At 41.4% G+C, this 26,845-nt stretch overlaps 1 protein-coding gene across 3 annotated transcripts in view; it reads right to left on the bottom strand.

Annotated features, from left to right (window-relative positions):
* Nucleotides 1-25,778, bottom strand: part of LOC109937105 (transmembrane protein 87A) — a 58,857-nt gene extending 33,079 nt beyond the window's left edge. Inside the window, exons 1-10 of one of the 3 annotated variants that reach the window (XM_048600163.1) lie at nucleotides 25,492-25,778; nucleotides 21,021-21,081; nucleotides 17,983-18,080; nucleotides 14,872-14,988; nucleotides 10,229-10,279; nucleotides 8,273-8,350; nucleotides 5,314-5,524; nucleotides 4,816-4,877; nucleotides 2,725-2,908; nucleotides 442-541 (exon numbers count right to left, since the gene is read on the bottom strand). In XM_048600163.1, coding sequence (XP_048456120.1) covers nucleotides 442-541; nucleotides 2,725-2,908; nucleotides 4,816-4,877; nucleotides 5,314-5,524; nucleotides 8,273-8,350; nucleotides 10,229-10,279; nucleotides 14,872-14,988; nucleotides 17,983-18,080; nucleotides 21,021-21,081; nucleotides 25,492-25,638 — 1,109 coding nt within the window. In that variant the 5' untranslated portion in view covers nucleotides 25,639-25,778. The remainder of the gene's footprint in view (nucleotides 1-441; nucleotides 542-2,724; nucleotides 2,909-4,815; nucleotides 4,878-5,313; nucleotides 5,525-8,272; nucleotides 8,351-10,228; nucleotides 10,280-14,871; nucleotides 14,989-17,982; nucleotides 18,081-21,020; nucleotides 21,082-25,491) is intronic. The other 2 variants (XM_048600164.1, XM_048600165.1) reach the window with 2 other exon arrangements.
* Nucleotides 25,779-26,845: the final 1,067 nt, after the last annotated feature.

Raw genomic sequence — 26,845 nt, 5'->3', positions numbered from 1 at the left:
ATTTCAGGTCAGATTCAAATTTAGAATAATCAAGAGTTAGATGAAACAGGGCAAACAAGGACAAGTGAGAGGAGTACAAAGTGCAGTCGAGATGGTGGATGTGGTGGGGGATGAGGGAGGGGGGGCAAGTCTGTTAAGTAGCCATTATCAGGTGATTGGCATCTGAAGAACTGTCCCCTATCCAGAGATAGTACTTTCAGGAGATATTTGCACCACTGATGGTTAAATGACAATTCTCAGGAAAGCAAATACTTTTCAGACAGTTGTTCAAGTGGCAAAACTATAGTCCTACACATATCTAAGTATTTGGGGCTTTCTGAGGAATACTTACTATCATCTTCACTTATTTTCTTCCACTCAATCTACAATACATGTGTACTTAGATTAAAGTTTGGTTACTGGTTGTTGAGAGCATTGAAATGTAGTTTTGTTTACACTTACTTCACAATTCCATAGCCAAGACTGACTAGGATGACCAGAACACGAGCAAGGGAACGCTTCAGGGCAGAAAGTAATTCAGCAAAAATCACTGCTCCTTGCACTAGATTAAACACAAATTGTGAAAGTGGTAGTTATACTGGTTTTAGTAACTCAGTGACAGCACTATGATATCTTCATGTAGCACCTTTAACTTACCGCAAAAATAGGCCATTTGGTCTCATTTAGGCCTGTCCTGCTGTCAGTGAGATCACAGATGACCTGCAATCTCACTCCAAACACTTCAGTTTCACTGCTGTGTCGCTTGTAACATGCAGGAATCCAATCTCATTTCTTTTTCCCCATTCAATTGCCCAGAAACCTGAGGTCAATCATAACGATCTAGGAAGAACTGTAGACTATACAGCCTCTCAAGCCTGCTCCACCATTCAAACAATCATAGCTAATCTTGGAAACATCATGAGCTGCAACATGTTTTGTGCAGAATTTGTAAAGGATGTAGACAAGTTAGTGGAACGGGTAGACAAGTCAGATGCAGTCCAATGAAGAGAAATTTGAACTAGTTTATTTTGGTAGAAAAAAACTCCAAGAGACAATGTAAAATATAACAGAATTCTAAGTGGGGTGAAGGAGCAGAGGGATTTCAGTGTATTTGTGCAAAATTTATTGAAGGTTGTAGGAGAAATTCAGAAGAATGGTAAACAGAACTTCTTATCCAATATTATTAGAAGGGACATAGAGTGCAACGGCAAAGAGATTATATTAAACTTGCATAAAACACTGTTTGGTCTCAACTGTTGTCCAGTTCCAGGCATTATACTTTAGGATGGATGTAAAGGCATAAGAGAGTGCAAAAAAGTTTCATGAGAATGGTTTCAGGTGACAGGTTGGGACTGCTTTCCTTAGATAAAAAAATTGAAAGATTTAACAGAGGTATTCAAAATCATAAGGTCATGGGCAGAGTAGGTATGGAGGAACTGTTCCAACTAGCAGAAGGACATTTGATAACAACCTGTTTCCACATGCGAGAGGTTATGATCTGGAATGTGCTGCCTGTGAGTGTGGTGAAGGCAAGTTCAATAATGGAGTTCCCAGAGGGAAATGGATTATTAGCTGGAAAGGAAGATGCGAAAGATTAATTGAGGGGAACAGGAACATTGACGCTCAATGACTTGCTTACTTGGCTAGCCAATGCAGACACAGAAGGCTCAGTGGACTCCTCCTTTGCTCTAATAGTTCCATGATCTAACAAGCTCCATAAGTAGGGCTATTAAATAAGGCCATGTTTAAATTTGCAATTTGATATGCACTGCAATGATTACCATGCCCCAAAACCAAGGACAAAGTAATATACACCTGAGAATCTGTATTCAATAGTCCTGAGTAACAATGCTCAGTCATGCCAAGGTTAGGCAAGAGGAGGCAGATTATTAAGTAGATGCTTTTGGAAGAATATTCAGGAGAAATAGTTGAATAGACAAAGGAGTGGGTAAAGGTTGGTAATGATTTCTTTTCTCTCCTGCTGGGCTTCGTATCGACCGATCGTTTACTCCTGCCCCCACCCCACCTTCAGCATCAAAACCAACCTTTCTTAGCTACAATCAGTTCTGAAGAAACTGGATCCAAAGCATAACTCGGCCTTCTCTCCACAGGTGCTGCCAGAACTGCTGAGTTTTTCGAGCAACTTCTATTTTTTGTTTCAATTTATAGCCTTGGCTTTCCCATTTCCACCGCTGATTGCTACCAGAGCATCTGGAGCCATGGAGCAAAACATCAAGGACTCACTCCATTGTATTCCTACTTTTCAATGTCTCCTCAACATATCCCAGAAACAGCCCCATCAGGACAACATCCATCCACACATATGTTTTCAGATCTAGACTTACTTAATTGGATGTAAACAAATGAAATTGTTTTGCTATTATTTTCCATCTTAGGTAATAATATAATGCTGGACACAGTTGGATGGGAGCTGCATCCACTCCCTCAAAAATTGTGCCACTTAGGCCTGTATACAAAATTGAATTGTGAAAACTGGATGGAGTGGACAAGTTGGGCCAAAGGGCCTCTTTCCACGCTGTAAACCTCTGACTCTAGAAGGAAATGAGGAAAGAGTGAAATGCAATCTCCTCTGTTGTAAGTGTTATTCTTACTTGTTGGTGATACAACCTCTTGCCTCTAAGAGCCAACCCAGCTAGAAGTCTCCCTAGCCATGAGCAACTTTCAGAGAAGATTCATCAATTGAGATGGAAACCATTCTATTATTAGGTTAAAAATGTTCCCTACCTGATTGACCCTTGTATCGGATGCTCTGGAACTCTGCATAAAAGACAGCTTTCTCCAGCATTCCCAGAAAGATGACTGCTCCAATCCAGAACTGGATGCGTAGGAGGTCCCTCCAGTAGCATGCAGACCAGACCAGCCAGAGAGCCCCAAACAGCACATACACAATGCACATCACCATGAAAAACTGGCATGGGGAGACAGTGCAATATCAATTTACTCTACAGTCTTCACCATCATCAGAACATATTTCACAGATGCAAGTTTATTCTGCTGCATAAACACTGACAAAAGTATTGGTATTATCAGCCCTAAAGAGCTGTAACATAGGAACAAAGAATACAGGAGCTGGATTAGGCCTCTTTGAGCCTGCTTCACCATTCACCATGAGATCATAGCTGATCATTCAACTCAGTACCTCGTTCCTGCTTTCTCCCAATATCCTTTGAACCTTTTAGCCCTAAGAAATATATCTATGCCCTTCTTGAAAATTTTCAATGACTTGGCCTGAACTGCTTTCAGTAGCAGAGAATTCCACAGACCCACCACATTCTGGATGATGAAATTTCTCGTCTCAGTCCTAAATGGCCTACCACATATCCCTAAACTGTGACTCCTGGTTCTGGACTTCCTCGTCAATGAGAACATCCTTCTTGCATCTACTCTGTCTAATCTTGTTAACCTTTTATAGATTTCTATGAGATTTCCCCCTCCTTCTAAATTCAAGTAAATATAGTCTTAACATGTTCAGTCTTTCCCGATACATCATTCCGCCATCCCAGGAATACCTCCTTTGCCCTCCCTCCGTAGCCTGAACATACTTCCTCAGATAAAAAGTGCACGCTGCAGAAGACTGCTTCTTCTCATCTACTTTGGTTCTTGCATTAACATGATCATTCAGTCCCTCTCAGACTCTGCACCATTACAAAGATTGTAACTCTACTCAAAAAAAAATTAATCTGTGCTTGCAAACTATCTCCACATATTCAACACCATCCCCCCGCCACCCCTTTCCTCTCCAAAGTCCTTGAACGCTTTTCATGCATATTTTTCAGAACTTTGCTTCAATCTCTCCAATCAGGTTTCTTTCCCCATTATAGTATCAAAACTTATTTTAATTCACTTGTTGGACATGGGTGTCATTGGCTGGCCACCATTTATTGCCCACCCTGGTTGCCTTGAGAAGGTGGTGGTGAGTTGTCTTCTTGAACCATTGCAGTCACATACTGAAGGTTGATCTACAATGCCCTTAGGGAGGGAATTCCAGGGTTTTGATCTAACGACATTGAAGGAATGATGATATATTTCCAAGTCAGGATAGTGTGTCTGGGAGGGGAACATGCAGGTGGTGGTGTTCATAGTCATGGGTTTGGAAGTTGCTGTATAATGATCTTTGTCAGTCCAAGCCTTGATATACTACTGACCTTGTTGCATTTGAACATGGACTGCCTCAATAACTGAACATTATGCAATCGTCAGCAAACATCCCCAAGTCTGACCTTATAGTCAAAGAAAGGTCATTGATGAAGCAGCTGAAGATGGTTTGGCCTAGGACACTATCTGGAGAAACCCCTGCAAAGTTGTCCTGGAGTTACCTCCAACGATCAGATATACTGTAATGAGTGGAGAGTTTACCCTCTGATGGAGTTTCTTGATGGCATTCATTTGAATGCAGTCTTGAGGCCAAGGGTTGTCACTCTCACCTCACCTCTGAAATTCAGCTCTTCTGTCCATGTGTGAACGAAGGCTGTAATGAGGTCAGGGGATGAGCAGTCTTGGCAGAACCCAAAATGGGTGTCACTAAGCAGGTTATTGCTGAACAGGTGCTGTCTGATAGAACTGCTGATAATACCTTCCATCGCTTTACTGATGATAGAGAGTAGACTGGAGGGGCAGTTAATGGCCAGGTTGGATTTGTCCTGCTTTGTGTGTACAGGGCATATCTGGACATATTTATGACCACAAAAGTCTCAAATGCCTAACATCCAATGAAGTACAGCAGAGAATACATGGAGGGAAAACACCAGGGATTAAACTTCTACTGAATTGACCGTGAAAAGTTACAACTCTCAAATATTTAATGGTATAACTTACCATCATTAGTGGCCAGTCTGCAGGGGAGATGAAATCATATTGCCCTTTCATTTCCACAATCACTGAAAGACATAAAATTCACTGAGCATGGATAACATAGACCAGTCTCCTTCCAGTTCACCCTGATACTATTTTGCAGTCATCTTTCCAATTATTTCAATTTGTAATGTAATTTTGAAGAACAACAAAAGCTAGTACAGAGTTAGATCTAGCGCAGCTATCCACAGATGTGCATCTTCCAATGAAAGCTTTTATCCAGTCGTCAATCAAATGCCGATGTCTGTCAGATTTCTCAAAATGAATCTCTTCCTTCAAGTCACCGTGTATGATTGACTCTCACATTTCACTAGAAGCAGTTGTGTTTAATTTTTCAGTAAGATACAGAATGCCATTTTATCTCACTGCTTTTAGTTCCATTTGCGCAGTATAACATGAGAAAGGGGACCACAGCGTCATTCAAAACAGTTTGCAACTATGCTCAAGTTAAACAGAACCTACTTGTGAGTGACAGGTGATCTTGCTCCGCTGGCACTGTCTTCACCTTAGCGTGTTCCTCCATTTTACTTTTTTTGGTCACATGCTCAGTTATTTTTGCTGCAGATTCTGCACCTTGGCCCTTCTCTTCTTTCTTTGAATCTTTATGTGATGCTTGTATTTTAATTATCAATAAATACGGCCCATCTTCCCAGCTCGTGAACAAGCCAGTCCTCTGTTTAAGGAAATACAAACCATGAGAAAATTACTAAACTTTCATACTCCTCCCACAAAACATAAAGAGTTGCATTCTCCTTAGCTTCTGTAATATTTGAAGTAACCTGCTGCATTCACCTTTCTTAAAGTTGTATTTTTAACCAAAAAAAGACAAACAAAACCTTTCTGCCGCTATGAATTGTTATGGTACAGGGCTGGTGAGCCAGACCGTATTTTACTTCCCAACACTGGATGTCATAACAACATGAAATTAAAATATTCAATGATCCTCAAAAATGCCCAATTGCTCCTAACCAAACTTCATGAATAACAGTTAGCAGACACCAAGTTTATCAATTAAACAAAAATTAACAAATCATCAATACTATAACTTTGTCAGAGCAAAACTAAACACAACATAATCTAATTGATGTCTATGATTTAAACCCAATCTTCTTTGATCGTAACTGCCACTCACAGACAGATAACACAGTCAAGAGATAAATTAAAGGAAAAATAAAGGAGTTTAACTGGCCATTTCATTTAAGCAGTTTTTAAAAAAATGGCTCATAACGAGTTGCTCGTCAACACATCAGATTGTACATCTTGCTTGAATTCCAAAGTCACTGGTTAATGAAGACAACTTCCAAATATTGCTGGAGATTTTTACTTATATCATACAGATGAAGGTTCGTTTCTCAGAACTTTCAATAATTCAATACAAGTTAGACAGCAACCAAAACTCCATCCAGCAGCTTTCATAGCCAGACTGCTTTCTGCCCGAAATTCAGTCTAATCTATGGTTTTTCTTTTGTTTGTGCAACATCCTTTTTGTTTGCCTGATTGGCACAAGCCTCCTTTTGGTTGCCCCTTTTAACATCCAAGCAGCTGCTAGGCCTTGCGCATAATATATTTCAGGTGTTCTTAAAATAATTAACCTTTAATGAACTTTCCAGACCAGTTCCCACCAAGACATATCAATTTGTTTGTTCTTTCCTTTATCTTAAAAAAAGCTGCTGCTTAAAGTCCAAAGTTCAACTCTCAACTTCAACTCAGTTCCAAACCAAAATGAGAAAAGTAAAGAAAAATACTTAATGAACAATCAAGACAAACTGTTGTATATTTGGTCATATTGGGTCACATTGCAGAAATTGCTCTTCAGTAATGTAAAAGATAGGAAAAAGTAGTTAGGTATTAAATGTGCATTTCTGACTGGAAAGGAGTTGAAAAATGGTGCTCCCCATGCATCAGTATTAAGACCTTTGCTTTTTGTGCCTTATATAAACGATTCAGAGATGGATATTAAGGACAAAACCTAAGTTTCCAGATGATACTAAACTCAGGAGAATTGTGAGGATGACACGGTGTGACTTCAGAGGGACTTTGATAAGTCGGTCAATTGGACAGACACTTGGCTATTTCAATGCTGAGAAATGAGGTAATACATTTTGGTAGAAGAAACATGGAGAGACAATACAGGCTCAATTGTATAATTTTGAGGGGCATACAGGGGTAGAGGAACCTCAGGGTTCAAGTGCAGTCTGAAGATGGCCAGGCAAGTTGAAACAGGCACTAAGGCGGCTTGTGGGATCCTTCAATTTATAAGTGAATAAATGTAAAGGGATGCTACACCTCTACAAATCATTGGTCAGACCACATGTGGAGTAATGTGTTCACTGCTGGACATCTTATTTAAAAATGTTAAAGCCCTGGAGAGAGTGAAAAGGAGATTTACTATAATAATGCCAGGAATGAGGGACTTCAGATACAAGGGAATATTAGAGCAATTCTCCTTGGAGCAGAGAACTTTAAGAGGTGACCTTATTGAGGTGTTCAAAATTCTGAACAATTTTGACAGGGTAAAGAGGAAATTCTGTTTCCCCTAGTTAGTAAGTCAGTAACTAGGGCTCACAATTTGAAGATTATCAGCGAGAGAGCTAGGAATTAAATGAGGAGAAACTTCTTTACTCAGAGAGCTGTTGGATTTTGAATGCAGTAACTGGTAGAATGCTGGAGGCAGATTCCATAGTAGGTTTCAAAAGAGAATTGCATATATATTTGAAAATGATGAATTTAGAGGGCTACGGAGATATGGTTGGAGAATGGGACTAACTCGTATAGCTTTTTCAGGAGCCGGTACAGCCACAATAGGTCAAATGGCCTCCTTCTGCACTGTAAAATTCTGAGTCTATAAGGACTAGGAGTAGAAATAAGCCATTTGATACCTGCAGTCTGCTTTGCAAATTAATAAGACTATGGTTGGTGTTTGGCTCTATATTCATATCCTTTAGTACTCAAATATCTGTCTTGGATATACTCAACCAGTGATCACCGACAAATCTCTGAGGTTGAGAATTCCAAAAATAATACCCCTGAATGAAATATTTCCTCATCGCAGTCCTAAATGACCAATCCATATTATGAGAATGTGATTCTGTGTTCTAGACTCTCTAACAAGGGAAACATTTGCCCTACATTTACAATTAATTTTCTATGTATAAAATAGATCATTTCTTATTGTTCCAAATTTCATGGAATACAGGCTTCGGCTACTTAATCTCTCCTCCTGGATAGTCCTCTCAGTTCAGGAAAGCATCTAGTGAATCTTCATCACACTCCAAAAAATATATCCTTCCTTAAGTAAAGTCCAAAATTGTACACAATACTCCAAATGAAGCATGAAGGCCCCACATATTTGTAGTCTTAATAAATAGTTCACAATGACTTCACAAAGTCAAATAAAATCATACAATTCTGCTGCATTTACCTCAGGTGTAGAGTGTGGAGGTGAAATTGTTTCAATTGTTATATTATTTTTATTGTCATCTTGAGTGTTTCCTGGATTCTGAAAACAGAAAAAAAAGTCGTTATTTTCCACAACACCCCTTCTCAATTTCCTCATCTGGTCTTAAAAATCTTTGACTTGGTTTTAAAAAAACTCTACACAGCTTTGGTTTAATCAATTCCTCTAGTCCACTCTTTGGTCCTCTCATTCTGACTTCTTGGCCCTACAGGTAAATAAGCCTAAAAAAAAAATTACATCCCTACTCCCACCAAGATACACTACTTGCTGTCTTTGAAAATCTTGTCAAAATATTTGGTTATGCCAGTGGCTTGGCATCTGCAAAATACCTTGTGAAAGGCATTACCTTGTAAAGGCATTATACTGTAGCTTCTCTTCCCACCGCAGACAGCATAGGTAAGGGAGATTACCAGGTTAGTTTTCCATTTATAGCCAACAGATGTTCAGCTGAGAGAATACCACAATGGTCATGTTAATGGACTAGTAAATCACAGCTTTAAGCTAATGTTTGAGAGACCTGTTCAAACCCCACTACAATCGATATAGTCACTTAATAGTAATGATGATAATGTAACTGAAGGAAGGAAACTTGCTGTCTTTATCTATTCATGAAAGTATGTAATGGAAATCCTACAATAATGTAGTTGAATCCTAACTGCCCTTTGTGATGCCCTACCAAATTAAATGTAATTAAGGATATTGACTTCCCTGTGAAACCAACATCCTGATTCAAGAGTGAGAATATATAGCGTACAAACAATCCAAACTATATTGAACGTACAACTAAGCATAAAAATTTCACCATCTTTTCTTTTTGATGGCCACTTTAACAACCTGTAACCTTTGGACATTCATTAGTTGACTATTTAAAGAGGGCAGACAGTAGTAAGTGGGATTGGTGAAGTCACCGAAACAGCTACTTCGGCCATGCTGTTGTCAGGAAGTATCACTTTTTTAATTCATTCATAGCACATGGGTGTTGCTGGCAAAGCTAGCATTTATCATCCAAATCTAAATACCCTGGAGAAGGCAGTGGCCTTCTTGAACTGCAGTGGTGCCTGGGAGGGAATCCGAGGTACAGCAACAGTGAAAGAGCAGACATATTGTTGTAAGTCAGGATGGTTTGGAGGATAATCTGTAGATGATGGGTTTCCAATTTTTCTACTCCACTTGTTCTTCCAGAATTTTTTGCCTTTATTTCTGAAGTGTGGCTGCTCCAAAAAATTACCTTTGCAACAATGAATTAAATTCCTGATGTGTTAAAACAATGTTTTAAAATGAATACCATAGGCCCAGCTGAAGGCCAAATTACGGACAACTGGCAAGGGTGAAAAGCGCAAGGTAAACTTTTAAGTAATGCTGACAGAAAGGGGACATTGGGAAGAATGGAAGAGAAAGGGCTTACATTGGGTCTAAAACACCCAGAACATACAAAAAGAAAATCTACTTTTAATTGTACTCATGCTGGTCTGCCACTCCAGTGTCTGTACAGCTGCTTGCCTTTTAATACCTTAATGTGCGCCATTTCTGCTAACAGAGAGATTTGTGCATTGGGGATGGGCACATAAACACAACCTAAAATGACGGAACATCATTGCCATACACAATCCACTTATAAACACATTATCCAAATATTCACACCACTCGTCTATTACCAGTGTTGGATGCATTACAAATCACAGTTGAACATAACTCTTATTCTAGATATGGAGCCGCTGCCCTCTTATGATAACATTTATAAAGGAATTAAGAGCCATTTAATTATTAATAGAAACGAAGAAAATAGGAGGAGTAGGCCATTGAGCCCGTTCTGCCATTCAATATGATCATGGCTGATCCTCTATTTCAATGCCATATGCTTGCTCTCTCCCCACAAAAAGATTTATACTGTTAAAAAAACTAATCCCATGATGCACTCACCTCTTTCAGGGGCTCCAATTTCTTCACATGGATTAAAGATGGCTGGTACGACTGAGAAAGAAAATTGACATTATTACCTTGAAAATAAATTGCAAGGGGATAGAAATTATGATTCAGTTACTTAAAACCCTAGTTAGACAAGTACTGTGAGCCATCTCTCTAAATACACAAAGCAGTGGGTGGATTTGTCCCAGATTTGCATGAAATTCACTCATGGAGGTGACCAGAGGAAAGTCACCCCATAGATAGAATGGCTGGAAATGATGAGGAGTTATTCTTTTAACTACAGGCTGGGTCTTTCCCATATATGCTAATAAGTTCACTTTCTGCCTATCTGCAGCAGACACAGGAGAGAAACAGCCTGTGATTGAAAGAGCAGCAAGCAGATACTGAGGGAGCTGAGGTCAGGGCTAGGTAGGTGGAACTAACTGCAGCAGCACATGGCCACAAAGAACTTCAATTTGCCAGGATACAGAGTGCTTCACTGGATCAAACAGTTACATCTGTTGGGAGACAAATGAGTGCAGTTGAGGAAAGCAAGTGGAAACCTGGGAGTTTGATGAGCAAGGAGTTCTGTCTGCCACAGAAAGCAATTTAAGGCCAAAACACAATGTCTTCAAGAAGAAGATAGACATAGTTCTAGGACTAAAGAGATCAATGAGTATGGGGAAAAAGCAGGAACAGGGTAACAAGTTGGATGATCAGGCATGATCATATTGAATGGCAGAGCAAGCTCGAAGGGCGAATGGCCTACTCCTGATCTGATTTGAGTTAGGTTGGGGAAGGGGTGGGTATTTGTTTCCTTTTGCTTTTCTACATTTCTTGCCTATAGGAATTAGTTCTAGCTCTACTACAGATGCTTTCTCATGTGGGGCAATCTGGAAGGAGAGGTCATAGATTTAGGACAAGGTGTAGCAGATTTAAAACAGGGACAAGAAGAAGAAATTACTTCTCTCAAAGGGATGAGAGTCTATGGAATTCATTACTCCAGAGTGTGGCGGGTGCCAGGACACTGAATTGATTTAAGGAAGAGCCGACAGGATCTCAATTCATAATGGGTTGAAGTGTTGCAGAGGGATGGCAGGAAAGTGGAGTTGAGGCTGAGATGAGATCAGCCTTGATCATATTAATTGGCAGAGCTGGCTCAACAGACTGAATTGTCTACTCCTGCTCATACTTCATAGAATCCCTACTGTTCAGATAGATGTTGTTTGGCTCATTGATTCTGCACCAACCTTCCAAAGAGCATTGAACCCTACCCCATAACCCCACATTTACCATCGTTAAACCACTTCGCCTGCACATACCTGAACACTTATGGATCAATTTAGCATGGCCAATCCATCTAACCTGCACATATCTGGACGTGTGGGCAGAGCACCCAGAGGAAAGCACACAAACAGCATGTGCACACTCCACACAGCCAGTCACCCAAGGCTGAATTTGAACCTGGGTCCCTAGTGCTGTGAGGCAGTAGCGCTAACCACTGTGCCATCGTGCTGCCAATATTATTATAGGTTAAGGAGCCAGCTGTGTGTTGACTATCTGATAAATATTTAGATGCTTGCTCAGGTGATGTCAGTAACAAACGAGTGCATCTGGATTCCATTGTGATTTAGAACAAACATGTCTTCAGGAAGTGCTGAAGTTTGAGCAGCTAAGGCTCACAATTTAAAAAGACAAGCCTTAAAAATGCAAATAGATGTAAACGGGTATGGTATAGTTAAAAATATGGAGACATGGCTAGAGGGTGACCAGGGATGGGATACCGCAGAGATCAGTGCTAGACCCCAGCTATTCACAATATATGTTAATAATTTAGATGAGGGAACTAAACATAATATCTCAGAGTGCAGATGACACAAAGCTGGGTGAGCTGTGAAGAGGATGCAGAGATGTTACCGTGTGATTTGGACAGGCTGAGTGGGCAAACACATGACAGATGCAGTAACATATGGATAAATATGAGGTAATCCACTTTGGTAACAAAATCAGGAAAGCAGATTATTATTTGAATTGCTGTAAACTGAGAGAGGTGAATATTCGACGAGACTTGGGTGTCCTTGTTGCTGATAGTAAGTGCGCAGGTGTAGCGGGCAGGAAACAGCATTTTGACCTTCATATTGAGGGGATTCCGGTACAAAAACAAGGATGTCTCGCTGCAATTATACAGGGTATTAGTACGGCCACACCTTGAACATTGTGCGCGGTTCTGGTCTTCATATTTGAGGAAGGATTTTCTTGCTATAGAGGGATCGCCGCAAAGGTTTATTGGACTGGTTCCTGGGGTGTCAAGTCCGACATATGAACAGGATGGATTAGTTAAGTCTATAATCACTACAGTTTAGAAGAATGAGGGGGAATCCTCATAGAAATTTATAAAGTTTGAATAGGACTAGGTTGGTTAGATGCAGGAAGGATATTCCTGATGTGGGGGGAGTCCAGAACCATAGTTTAAGGATACCCGGTAAAGATTTTAGGACTGAGATGAGAGAAATTTCTTCACCCTGAGAATGGTGAGCCTGTGGAATTCATACCAGAGGAAGTGATTGACGGCAAAACATTGTGTGTTTTAAAGGAGGAGGTTGGCTCAAGGGATATGTGGTGCACAGTGATGGTGGTCAAATGTAGGATGAGGATATTGAGCCCAATGATCGGATCAAATTGAATGGCAAAGCTGGCTTGAGGGGTCGAATGGGCTACTCCTATCGTCTCTGTTTCTATGTTTGTGAGCTGGTTACTGAACTAGACAGTGACGCATTAGGGAGAAGAATGTTAACTAGGCAGTTTATTCCCAGAGGCAGGATCTTCTCAATTGATCAGTGCTTATAGAAACATGTGACATGATACTTTTCAAGAGATTTGTGGTGTCTGTTGTATATTGTCCACTTTGCCAATACATACAGGAAGGCAGGTAACACAGCAGCACCAGGTTTGAGGTGTTTGTCATCAAATACACCATTCCTTGGAAAGCTGAAGGCTGCACTTACACTCTGAAGGTGATGCTGAACTTCATCACAGAAGATTGTACTGGTTGAGAGGAAGTGCTTAAGTATCAGAATTAATCCCCATAGTTTGGTGGTTCACTGAGGATCATGATAGTGGGGGCTGAAGTGCACAGCAGATGCAGGCTTTTGGAGGACCTTTGTCTTCCTGAATGTTCAGTCTAAGACTCAAATCTCATGGACTTCTGTGTGCATATACACAAGTACTGTCTGCATACCACAGCTTGATGACAAAGATTGGGATGGTATTAGTTCTGGACTGAAGTTGATGCAGGTTGAACAGTTTTCAAAATATACAGGAGATTAGCTCTATTAAGAAGTGGGAAGCTTCATGGACCGGAGGCTGAATGTTGTAATGATGAAAATGGAGACGAGCATTGGTGTGATGATACATCCTTGCTTGATCTCAGTTTTCACACATAATTGGCTTTAAAGTGGCTCTGCTGTGAGGATTACAGCTTCCATAGCATCATTCCGCAGTTGGAGAATAGAGATGAAGTTCGACAAACAACCAAATTTGAGGATGCGGCACACTTGTGATTTCACAAAGGCCATACGTAGATGCTGCTATCACTCTCTACATTTTCCTTGGATTTATTTTGCTGTGAAAATCATGTCATTGTGTGTCTAGATGGAATCTGGATTGTGACTCTGGCGGGAGCTCTTCGGCCACTATGAAGGGGTTATTGAGGAGAGTGTGGTAATGATTTTCTACGTGGTGGACAAAAGGGGCACCCCACTGTAATTACCCAGGTTTATTTCTGTAAGATAGTCACAATTACAGCATCGAGATCTCCCAGCACATTGTCCTTCTTCTACATGAAAATGAGGTTGTGTCTGAGACATGGTGGCTCAGTGGCTAGCAATGCTGCCTCACAGTGCGAGGGACCTGGGTTCCATTCCAGTCTCAGGCAACTGTCTGTGTGATGTGTGCACATTCTCCCCATGTCTGCATGGGTTTCCTTCAGATGCTGTGGTTTCCTCCCACAGCCCAAAGTTGTGCAAGTTAGGTGGTTTGGCCATTGCTAAATTTCCCATTGCGTCCAGGGATGCGCAGGTTAGGTGGATTAGTCATGGGAAATGCAGGGTTACAGGGATATGATGGAAGGGTGGGTCTAGGTGGGATGCTCTTTGGAGGGTCAGTGTGAACTCGATACTATGTGTATTCAGATAGAAAGTTTTTAGTTCTCTTAGCATGTGTCTTATTTGCTGATGTCCTCATGTTTCTTCTGCTCCTTTCTGACATAATACTGCTAAGCAAAACTACTGTCTTGTCCTTTCCCCCTAACTTTCTAAATCCCCCTAATATGAACTCTGCCCTTGACATTTTAGTTCAAAGACCACTTTAGTCAGTTACCATAACTTGCCAGCGTGAAAGGATACCGCAATGTTACAGCTCCCTTTTTCTCCAATGCTGCAGTCGACAGAATCCATTCGATCTCCTCCTCCCCCTCGCATAAACACAAATACTATGGAAAAGCCCTATCCGCAAACCTAATCTACAGAATCATGCCCCTCCGCCACAAATTACCAAAGCTTCCCAAACCCCACCCCACACCCCCACAATGGTACAGAATCCATCACAGCCAGTGGTATCCACAACACTCACTGTAGGATTTCTGTTGCTACCCTAGTTACCTGCGGCTTCAAGAGCTCTGTGCAGTTGTCAACAACAATGAAATTTTGTGCATAGCTTCCTGACCATCCATCATGTACTTCACGATTATTTTCAAAGTATACAATATTTTGTTCATCCTGCAATGAATTGAAATATGGAAATATATAAGTAATTGACATTTTCTGCATTTTTTATGGTTAGGAAACAGGTGGAGTTGGTGGAGTAGCAAATTGCTGGGACAGAAAGAGGTGGGTAGGAACTTGAACAGGGATAGTGACCAAGTCGGGAGGCATGGAAAGAAATGCCTTCATGTTAAGGGAAAATTACTTCTGCTAGGAACTATGGAAAACTGTACAGAACAGACATTGAAATGTAGCATCATTCATGACTTCTAGATATTCTGAAGTACTTTGCAGCTTTTGAAGTGTTTTCACATACTGAAATGTAGCAGCTGTATTGCACACAGCTATCATCTCAAGAACAGCTTTGGTGATATTAACATGACAATCTAGTTCTTTGGTACTTTCTGTGGTGGATAAACATTAGCCTGGACACCAGAGAGAACACCCTATTCTTCAAAATAGTGCCATGGGATTACTTTTTTAATGTCTACTTCAGGGGACAAATAGGCCTTGGGTAAGTGCCTTTATCTAAAATATAATATCGGACAGGCTAGCACTGGCTTTATATTAAAAACTCTGGGACATGAACCCACAACCCTCTTACACTCAAACAACAGTGCTCCCACTGAACCAACATTGTTAAGATGTGATAATGTGCAATACACATACAGCATCTTTTGTATTTGGAGCTTTATATGACTATAACGGTATGAGAGACCATGAGCATGGTCACCAGCTGTGCAAAACACAGTTCTATTTCCTATTGGATTACTAGAGCACTGGTAATAGACGGAAAGAGACCGACTTCATCATGGTTCTCTTGCTTCCGACATACAAACTTTTAAATAATGTCACAAAAAATATTCTGTTCCCATGCATATTCTGCCAACACCTAGTGAATAAAAAGTGTCACTGTGTTTTAAATAGCAGGAGAACATATCTTCAAAGCTTATAGTGTAACAAGGATGCCTGGGACCATGAGTTTTCTTCAAACTCCATTTTCCCACCTTTAATCCATATCCCATGAAAACTTAACCTAATGAAAAAGTATCCATCACACTCAGTCTTGAAATGGAACCAACATCCCGTAGCATCTACAGCCATGATAGATGGTTCGGAAGGAGAGCAGCAAGAAGAAATTTCAAATTTCCACTACCCATTGCATGAAAGGAGCTCAATGAATTTTGTCCCAATGAACCAGAGTTTTACCCCTGTTCATGATTTCCTTGATGGAAGAAATAGTTTTCCTTTATCCATCTGATAAAATTTTTGAATTTTACACTTCCATCAAATCAGTACTCAATCTTACATGCATTTTATGTATGTATCATTTCTGCAATTTATTCTGTGAAGCACTGGTATCACCCTGTTCCTTCCTGGTATCTGGCATCCAAAACCGACAAGGTTTGAACAACTGAAACATCGCCTCTGCCCCTTTATATGTTCCTCAAGGAGGATCCTTAAGGAACAGCTGACAGTGCTTTTTTTTTTAATATAAACGTCCACCTGGTTTTAATATTTGAGAGCTTGAACTCTTAAATATTTTTGTTTGTACAAAGTTTCTCAACATTTAGAAAGTTACAGCATTTCTGTCTTGGGAGCAAGATGGACAATCTTGTGTTTCGCCATAGTGTCACAACTCATTTGATCGATCAACATTCCTTTGAAATTTTCTGGTCCCACATACACTATTTACTGTCCCTCATAAGTTAATGTCACACTTTAACATGGATATTCAGTCTCTATTATTCCATCCAAGTCATGATCAATACAAAGAGTTAATGATGTCCAGAACAGATCACCATTGTCATTTTTTCCCCCCAGAGTGTGCCTATTTTTATACCCAGTCTGTATTCCCAGGTATGTGTGAGGAGGCAGTGGTGTAGTGACAATGTCACTGCACTAGTTATCCAAAGACCCAGACTAATGTACTCTATTGGAAACCTAACATGACAGATGGTGAAATCTGAATTCAAAAAAAATCTGGAGTTAAAGAAACTACCGAAATGGAGAGCATGCAACCACAGTTAATTGTTGTAAATATTGATTTCATTCACTAATGTCTTTTAGGGAAGGAAATCTGCTGTATTTACCTGCTATGACCTACATGTGACTCTAGACCCACAGCAATGTGGTTGGACTCAACCATTCTCTGAATGCCTTGCACGCCACTCAGTTCAATGGCAATATGTGCTGCTGCCCACAATCCATGTATGAAAAATATTCTAACAAATCTATCCAATTCCATGTACTCTGATTTTTCCAAATTATCTCTTGTACATAATCTTATTGATTGCATTCTGGAACCTAATAGATAATGTCTACATGTATTACCTTATACTTCTCCTTAAAAAATTCTACCAGGTTAATCACAACTTTCATGCAACTAACTGGGGGTAGTGTGACTGAGCAATCGGAATAAGTAAGCTAATCAATGACAGATTCTAGTAACTTCCCTATTACTGACAACAGGGAGGCAGGGGAGGTTGTATTATCTTGATCACTATAACTCTGACAACACTCTTCAAATGGTCAATGCAACAGGTACAGAATATATTTCACATTATTACAACAGTACTGATAGATATGGCATCAGTGAAATCAGTGGCTTGTGATTTCACATCCCCATATATATCAAATTTGTCAATCCCCACACAAGAGGAATAAATGGAAAGGAATGTATTTAAAGTGGGACTCATAGATGTTCCCTCTTGTTACTTTTTAGAAAACGCAAGATACTGATACCACAGGGCAATGTTCCAAGCCAATAAGAGAGTTCCATTAAAAAATAACAATTATTACTTATTTTTCCCTTCTTCTTGTTTAAAATCTTAGCCTTCACACTGTACTTTTCATAGTAACATCAATAAAATGCATGTGATTGCTAAGGAGAGACTAAAATACGGTATCCTGAGACCACGCAAAAAATTGAAATTGTAGTCTATGACCAAAGGTTGGTGAATGGCACTGAAAAATAATACTGTCTAAATTATTGCAAATTAAACTTACTGGCATGTTGAAGACTTCATTGTAGCAGTGTGAATACCTGAGGTACCATGAGATGTTAAAAGTCAATGAGGGATCACACGTATTCTTCCCATCAAGAACTAGACGCAAGAACAAAAGAAGCAATGAGTAAATGTGTGCATAGCAGCACAACGTTATTTCTAGAAACATTTACAAAGGCTTTGAAAGATCCATACAAGAGACCCACAACCTGACAGCAGTGTTCACTCTTGTCACTGCACCTTATGTCAGTGATCCTTTTGGAAAGGCAACAGACAGAACACTGCATTCAGCAGCTTTGTCCTATGTTTGCTACAGCCAGTAAAATTCAGCAGGTAAGCCATAAATATAGAAATGCAATTGATTTCCTATTCACATCTGGTGTAAAATATTAATGATTTAAACATCATCAGTTATTGGGTTATCCTGTGGGTGAAATACTATTACTCCTACAGGAAGTATAAGTTTACGGGACAGACAGGTCAACAGCAGAAGTTGCCTCCAAATAACCTGTTATTTTCTCAATTGTGGAGAAAGCTGGTCTTTGCGCATGGGAGGGATTTGTAACATGTATGCAAGGAGCAACGGCTATTCACTTTGGACTGAATTCAACTGCACTTCAGCATTGTGATTAGTAATTGCATCAATCACACATAGAATTAGTAAATGGGATCGTGGATAATGCCAGAGGAAATGGCATGGCATACCATCTCTACTGGCCCAAGAAAATATTCCCACTGGCAACACCAATGTTTCTGCTGAGCACAACAGCAACGATCCCTTATTACTAAGATCAGGTACATACCTTCACTTCACTCAAACTGCTCTCCTTTTTTTTAATTTTAGTAAAATCCACTTAGTAAAATTAGGACAATTCATTGTATAATAAAATCTTGAGTCACTTATAAAATACCTGGCTTAATACTCTTGGAATTCATTCTTCTACTGAGTCCCTAGTTCCTGTCATCTATTATAATTGCTAAGTATATTTCTGTTCCTACTCTTTTGGCTCGGATTCTCCTTTTGTGTAGATGCTTAGAGCCTATATCTGGGTGGCTTAGCAATGTTGCCACCATTGAATCCTCCAATCGTTGTGTAACTGTTGAATGCCCAATCTCAACCATGTATACCACTGACAATGAACGTTTGCTTAAAATTTTTTTTAAGACTTCGTACACTCAATCCAAAACTAAGACGTTTTCTGAAAATCTAACGCCAGTTAATAGTAGGTGTCTATCCACGCTGAACTTTTAGCAAAGCAAGCACTGAATTTGTCATTTTCAAATAAAATTCCTTAAATATTGTGTGTGTAATCTTTCAAGTTTGATTAAATATTCCTCCACTGAATAACTGTCGGACTTTTAAAATTTGTTAAGGACTGTCCATGCCTCATGTGTGTTTAACAGGTCATCTCCCTTATAAATTTTATTCACATATGTCAAGAGATAATCGAAACCTTCCTCAGAATTTGGGGATTGTGCAGGAAAATGGTGTTGAGGTAAATGATCAGCCATGATGTAGAATGGCAGAATAGATCTAAGTAGCTGAATGAATTATTTCTCCTCTTAAGGTGCAAACAGCTCAAGAAGGTAGCTCATTGCCACATTCAAGAATCTCACCTGGGATGGGCAATAAATGCTGCCCATAGCCACAAGAGAATAAAAACCAAATTCCTATTTTATCCGTGGTGAAATAATACAAGTTCACAATTGTGTGAGAAGGTGGTAGTGTAGAGATAATGTCATTGGAATAGTAACCGAGAACTCCAGACTCTAATGTTCTGGGATCATGCTTTCAAATCCCACCATGGCAGATGGTAAGAGTTGAATTCAATAAAATTCATAATTACAAGCTAACCTAATGAAGACCATTGATTGTGGTAAAAACCCATGTGGTTCATTAATGTCCTCCAGGTAAAGAGGTCTGCCATCCTGGTCTGTCTAACATGCAACTCCAGACTTGACTGTTAACTGCCTCCAAAATGGGTCTAGCAATCCACTCAGTTCCAAAACAATTACATATAGCAATAAATGCTGGCCCAGACAGCAACATCCATATCACATATCAGTAAAAATAAAGCAAAACTGTAGTACAGATATTGCAAAGAGATAATTTTCTAAGGAGCAACTAGGCTCCTTTCTGTTCAGTAGAATTATGTATATTTCAGGCCAGGGTAAAATCAGGATGCATCCGGTGAGTGGGTTTTTCTAGTCTGTCTAGTTAGTGGCTTTGCAGCGCAGTTAATCAATAAACTTCAAAGAGTCATTCAGACACATGCTTGGGCTGTCCACAGCTACTGTGTTACATCCAGTTTTGGTCACATTTAAACAAGAATGTGATTGGAAGTCCTTCAAAAGGTGCACAGGAGATTTAGCAGAATGGTCCTGGGATGAGGGTAGTGGTAAAAGGTTGGATTAGAGAAGTTGGGGTCTTTTTCCTGGAGCAAAGGAAAAGTGAGGAAAGATTTGATGGTGGTATACAAAATCATGAGAGGTTTAGAGAAGGTAGACAATTAGCTGTTCCTGTTAGCTGATACTACAATGACCATGGGAGATATTTAATGTTTTAGGCAATAGATATGGGAAGGAGTGAGGAAAAACCTTTCTACGCATGTGGTAATGATCTGTAGTCTGCTGCCTACAAGGCTGAAGGAGCAGAGATGAGTAATGATTTCAAAAAGGAAATTGGAACTTGAGGGAAATAAACTAGCAGCATATAGAGTAAGGAGAATACAGAATGACTGAATTACTCTTCAGAAACTTGGTGTGGATTCAACGGTTGAATGGTGTCCTTCTCTGCCTTTATGGCACTATGACAATACCTGGATCTCCAACCAGTGACAGGGATGTCAAGTTTTTCACTTAGCAGTAAATTATCAACCAAATCTTTTGAGCATTGTCCATTGTAAAATTGCGAATCAACTTTCATAGGGAATTCAACAGTAATGAACTCCCCAACCACCTCCACCCTCCAACATTACCACGCTCCTGTTGCCTCCCACCAGCAATTCATACACAACCTATGCAAAAACTATTACTTACATTTTAAAAAAATAGTGCTGCCATTGAAAAGAGTCTTCCTGAATGTATAATTAGAATTTAGCTGAAGCAAAACAAAGAGAAAGTTTAATTCAATGTGAACAGTGAAATCTGAGATTTGAAAGACGTTTTCAACCATGACTGCATGCACGCCAGTATAATAAAATCTTAAAATATCTAACAAAGTAACATAAAACAATTAGAAACAAAAAATAACTGCAGATGCTGGAATCCAAGGTAGACAAACAGGAGGCTGGAAGAACATAGCAAGCCAGGCAGCATCTAGAGGAAAGGAGGTCAACGTTTCGGGTACTACCCTTCTGGATGCGAGGGTAGGGGGAGATGCAGAAAGAGAGGTGGGTGGGAGGGTAGCGGAATGGTGGTGATAAGTGAACACCGGTAGTAGGTACGACCTGATTGGCTGATGGGAGGGATGAATCCAGTTGGTAGCTGGAAGGGAGGGTCGTAGGTGGAATGGAAGGAAGGAGGCAGGGCTGGAAAGGGAGCCAGGGGATGAGTGGGAAGGTTATTTGAAATTAGAGAACTCAATGTCAAGTCTTCTGTACTGTAGGGTGCCCAGGCAGAGGATAAGGTGTTGTTCCTCAAATTTGCGATCTGATTCACTGCAACACTGGAGGAAACTGAGGATGGATATGTCGGAGCAGAGTTGAAATGGGCAGTGACTGGGAGGTTAGGCTGGCCGTTTCAGGCTAGATGAAGAAGCTACGTGAAACGGTCACTGAGTCTATGTTTAATCTCACCAACCTAGGTGTTGGTGTGTTCGCCAAGATGGGAGGTTTGATAGCAGACATTTCATCCCCTTGCTAGGTGACATCCTCAGTGCTATACAGCCTCCTGTGAAGTGCTATTGTCTTGTGCCAGATCGAATTTATAACGTCTGATTTTTGCTGTTTCTGGTGTGTTTGTTGATGCAATCCACGGATGAATGCCAAGCCTCCAAAAATTCCCTGGGTGTCTTCTCTTTGATTTGTCCAATGATAATAAACAGCACGACCAGATGTCCTTAGTTTCAATATACACAGATGAGAAAAACCACACTTTCAACTGGGACAACACTATCATTGGACAAATCAAACAGAGGACAGCCAGGGAATTCTAGGAGGTTTAGCATTCATCTGCCATCTCCACCAATAAACACTGTGTCTAACTCAATACACCGACCATTACAACGCACAGCTGGAACTGGCACCTACCAGAAACAGCAAAAAATCAGACCATATAAATTAGAACCAGCACAAGACAACAGTACTTCACAAAAGGCTCCACATCACTGAGGATGTCACCTAGCAAGGGAATGAAACATCTGCTATCAAACCTCCCAGCTCGGCGAACACACCAACATCTACAACCAGCACCTGAGCTACAATTCTTCACTCAAACCCTGAGTCTCGCCAATGGAGAGAAGACCACATCGGGAACACCAGATGCAGTAGAGTAGGTTGGAGGAGATGCAGGTGAAACTCTTTCACCTAGCAGGACTGTTTAGGGGCCTGGATGCAGGGGAGGGAGGTGGTGTGCGGGCAGGTGTTGCATCTTTTCTGGTTACAGGGGAAAGTACTGGGGGTGGGGTGGGGTGGGGTGGGGGGTTGAAGGCACCAGTGGTTGGTGGGGAGTATGGCGCAAACTAAAGAGTGACAAAGGGAATGGTCCTTGCAGAAGGCAGAGAGGGCTGGAGAGTGGAAGATGTTCTGGGTTGACGGAAGTGTTTCAGGATGACTGTTGGATGTGGAGGATGGTAGGGTGGAAAGTGAGGACTATCTTTGTTATGTTTGGGGGGGTGGTTTAGAGCTGTGAAGCAGGGAATGGAGCAGGCAGGGCGGAGGGCTATCTGGATGTCAGAGGTGGGAAAAGAACATTGTTTGAAATGGAAGGACATCCGGGATCCTTGAGAGTGGAACGTCTCCTCATCAGAGATGGAGGAATTGGGAAAACAGGATGGAGTTTTTGCAGTATACGACGTGAGAGATTTTGTAGTCCAGGTAGCTATTGAGTCTGTGGGTTTATAGTGGATGTCGGTCCGTAAACTGTTGCCGGAAATGGAAATGGAGGGAGGTGTTTGAGATAGACCAAGTGAAGTTTTTAGCAGAGTTGATGAACTGCTCTAGTTCAGCCCAGGTGCAGGATGCGGCACTGATGCAGTCATTGATATAATGGTGGAAGCGTTGGGGAACAGCACCGATGTACATGCTGAAGAGGGACTGTTCAACATTACCGATAAAGAGGCAGGCGTAGCTGGGGTCCATGCGAGTGCCCATGGCCACCCCATGGATTTGGGGAAAGTGGGAAGAACTGAAGGAAAAGTTATTGAGGGTGAGGACTAATTCGGCAAAGCACAGGAGGGTATTGTGGTGATGGTGTTGGGGGGGGTGGGGACAACGACTGGATGGGTCTGTTGGAGGGAAAAATGAGGGCCTGCAGGCTGTCCTTATGGGGTACGGACGTGTATAAGGATTGCATTTCCATAATAAGGATGAAGGGAACTGGAAGTTTCTAAAGAGGTGGAGGGCATAGTTTATGTTCTGGATGAAGGTGGGGACTGCCTGGACCAAGGAGGAGAGAATGGAGCTGAGGGAGGAAGAGATGAATTCAGTGGGGCAGGAGCATGCAGAGAAGATGGGTCAGCCAGGGTAGTTGGGCGTGTGGATCTTGGGGAGCAGGTAGAACCAGGCAGTGCGAGAGCTGGGGGACTATAAGGTTGGAGGTGGTGGAGAGGAGATCACCGGAGGCAATGAGGTCATGGACAGGGTGGAAGACGGTGTCTTGATGGGCCATGGTGGGGTCGTTGTCAAGGGGCAGGTAGGACAAGGTAAAACAATTCTTAGTTTATTAGCATTTCTAAAACCTGTCCAGTCGAGCGTAATGACAGAGAAAGTGCAAACAGTTGCAATACTTAGTCATAAAGCATAACGCTTCCACGATAAAATGGCATTTTCACTAAATGTGAGCAACGCCAAAGAAGATTTGTAGTTATGTTACTGTTTCTTGGCGTATGCATTTAAAGAAATATTGAACAAAATATTCAAACAAGGCTAATGAATTGAACCAAACACTCACATTGTGGTTTTGTGGTACAACATACAGATCACATTCTCTTAATAGCAGTTCCAAATTTTCAGGGTATGTTCTCGTTTTGTAAACATACAGAGGTATACAAATAGAAAAGATGATAGAATGGGAAGCTTTGAGAAGCCAAGGTCTTAACTTCAAAAGGAATGGAGTAGAAAGTAGGCAGATTTTTCTAAAACTATACAAGGCATTAGTCAGACTGCAGCTAGAATACTGTGAACAGTCTTGGGCCCCTCATCTAAGGAAAGATATGCTGGCATTGGAGACAATCCAGAGTAAGTTACTACGTTGAAATCACATAATGGGGGCATTGTTTTATGAAGACAGACTGAGTGGATTGGGCCTGTACCCATTGACATTTCGAAGAATGAGATACAACCTTATCGAAACATACAAGATTCTTAGGGGACTTGGCAGGGTAGATGTGGAAAGGTTGCGTCCCCTTGTGGGAAAGTCTAGGACAGAGGGCATCATCTCAGAATTACATATTTGGGACAGAGATGAGGAGGAATTTCTTGTCTCAGAGGATAGTAAATATGTAGAGTTATTTACTGCAGGGGGCTAATGAGGGTGTGTTATTGAATACATTCAAGGCTGTATACATTTAATCAGTAAGGAATCAACGGTTATTGGGAAAAGACAGGAAAGGGGAGTTGAGGATTATCAGATCAGCATGATCTCATTGAATAGCAGAGCAGATTCAATGGACTGAATGGCCTACTTCTGCTCCTACCTCTGGTCTTAGGGCAAGAGAACATTGAGTGAGGTACCCCGTTGATCACCAGCACCAAAATTGCAACAAACTATTAGCTGTCCAGTGATGGAAAATTGCAAACTTTACAGAAAATAAATCTATCTTCATTGAACTATACACAGGCCAAACAGAGTCAGCTTTGGGACAGTTTCAACTAATCATATGATGGGTTGGGTGTTCACAATATGGTATTAAAAACAGAAACAATACAGAGAACTGGTAGATATAGATTTATAATACATTCCCATTCAGCGCATCCACGACAGCCAACAACTTCTAAAATAAAGAACTGCAGATTCTCAAAATCTGAAGCAAAATCAGAAATACCTGGAGGAACTGGCAGCATATTGCTGAGTTTACGCATATACATCTCCTGCCCAAGTTCCCCTCCCATCATACGCCTCATGCTCGCCAATTCACCCCACCACGCTCAAACAGCGCTCCCCCTCTCACTTCTAGCTACTCCGACTCTGATCCCGTCACTCTTAATCTCTGCCACACTCTACTGCCACTCACCCACCTCCCACGCACCGCCACCCTTTTTACCCCCCTCCTCTTTTCGACAGTCCTTTCACTCCACCTCCGTTCCAGTTTCTATCCCCCCTGCCTGGGCAGATTCTTTTGCTAACGTACCTCTGTAACAGGAATGCTCCATTTAGACACCTCCGCGGCGATACCGGCCCTGATAACGCTGAGTAAACCCAAACAAACCCAAGAGGACCATTTGCTTCCTGTTCCTGGGCCCAGCATCGCGTTTACCCTCAGCTCGACAGCCGCCATCTCCCAGTGCCACAACACCAAACGTCACTTCCGCCTCTGGCTTCGATCTCTGTTGTCCTCCCACATGAGAGTGGGGGTGGAGGGGGGAAGGAGGTTGGGGAAGGGAGGCGGAGAGCGCCGGGAATTCCCATCAGCAGCAAGAACCCGCCCCTCCAGTGGAAGCAGCCACTCTTATCCCGCCCAGCAACTGGCGTCTGCCGCCTAAGACCTCCCACCACCAGGTGGAGCGCGACTCAGGCGAGAGTGCCGACGTTTTTGTTTTTTTTCGTTAGGCAGCTCCCTGTGTTTTAGGCAAGTAATGATTATTGGAGTGGGTTGTTAACAGTTTCTCAATACTGTCCTTTTCGACTTGCGAGCACGTGCGGTTATTTCTGCTTTCCCTTCTTCGTACTTCGTTCAGCCCGACCCCTTACTCCCAACACTTGGATGTGAGATGGTTTATGCGCAGTTTCACTGACACTCATAATGAGTGTACGTTCACGGTGTAAACTTGATTCAGCCATGTCAGCAACTTCAGAGAAAACAAAATTCGTTACTTTTCTGTGGGTTTGCTTTTGAGCCTGACATGCGGCTTGGATAAATTGCAACATCTTAACTTAAAATTTCTTACAGCCTTAAACCCTAGAACATGGACGTAGAACAGCATATCAAAGGGACTCGCCCTTCGGCCCATCCAGATACTAATCTAAACTGGAATTTTAGATTAGCATCATGGTCCGTATCCCGCTATTCTCGGCTGCTCACGTGCCTGTTTAAATGCCTCAAACTTTCCTCCTCATATCTGCTTCTACATCCTACAGCACAATCCAGGCACCTATCACATTCTCTGTTACACAATTCTTTTAAAATTTCCTCTCACTTCAAACCTATGCCTCACAGTATTTGAGATTTGCAATGGGGAAGAGATTCTGACTATCCACACCTCTCACAATTTTATATGCTTCTGCAGGTTGCCCCTCAGCCCCTGACGAATCCAATCCAAGTTCGTCCAATCTTGCCTTATAGTTAACACACTCCAATCCAGGCAACATATTGATAAATCCAAAGATGTGCAGGTTAGGTGGATTGGCTAGGCTAAATTGCCCATTGTGTGAAGGGATGTGTAGGCTAGGTGGGTTAACCATGGGAAATACAGGGTTACAGGGATAAGGTAGGAAGGTGAGTCTTGGTGGGATGCTCTTTGGAAAGTCGGTGTGGACTTGTCAGG

This window comes from Rhincodon typus, chromosome 8 (genome assembly GCF_021869965.1).
Source record: "Rhincodon typus isolate 14 chromosome 8, sRhiTyp1.1, whole genome shotgun sequence".
NCBI lineage: Eukaryota > Metazoa > Chordata > Chondrichthyes > Orectolobiformes > Rhincodontidae > Rhincodon > Rhincodon typus.
The sequence above is the reverse complement of the archived record's forward strand: the minus strand, read 5'-3'. Positions and strand labels throughout refer to the sequence as shown.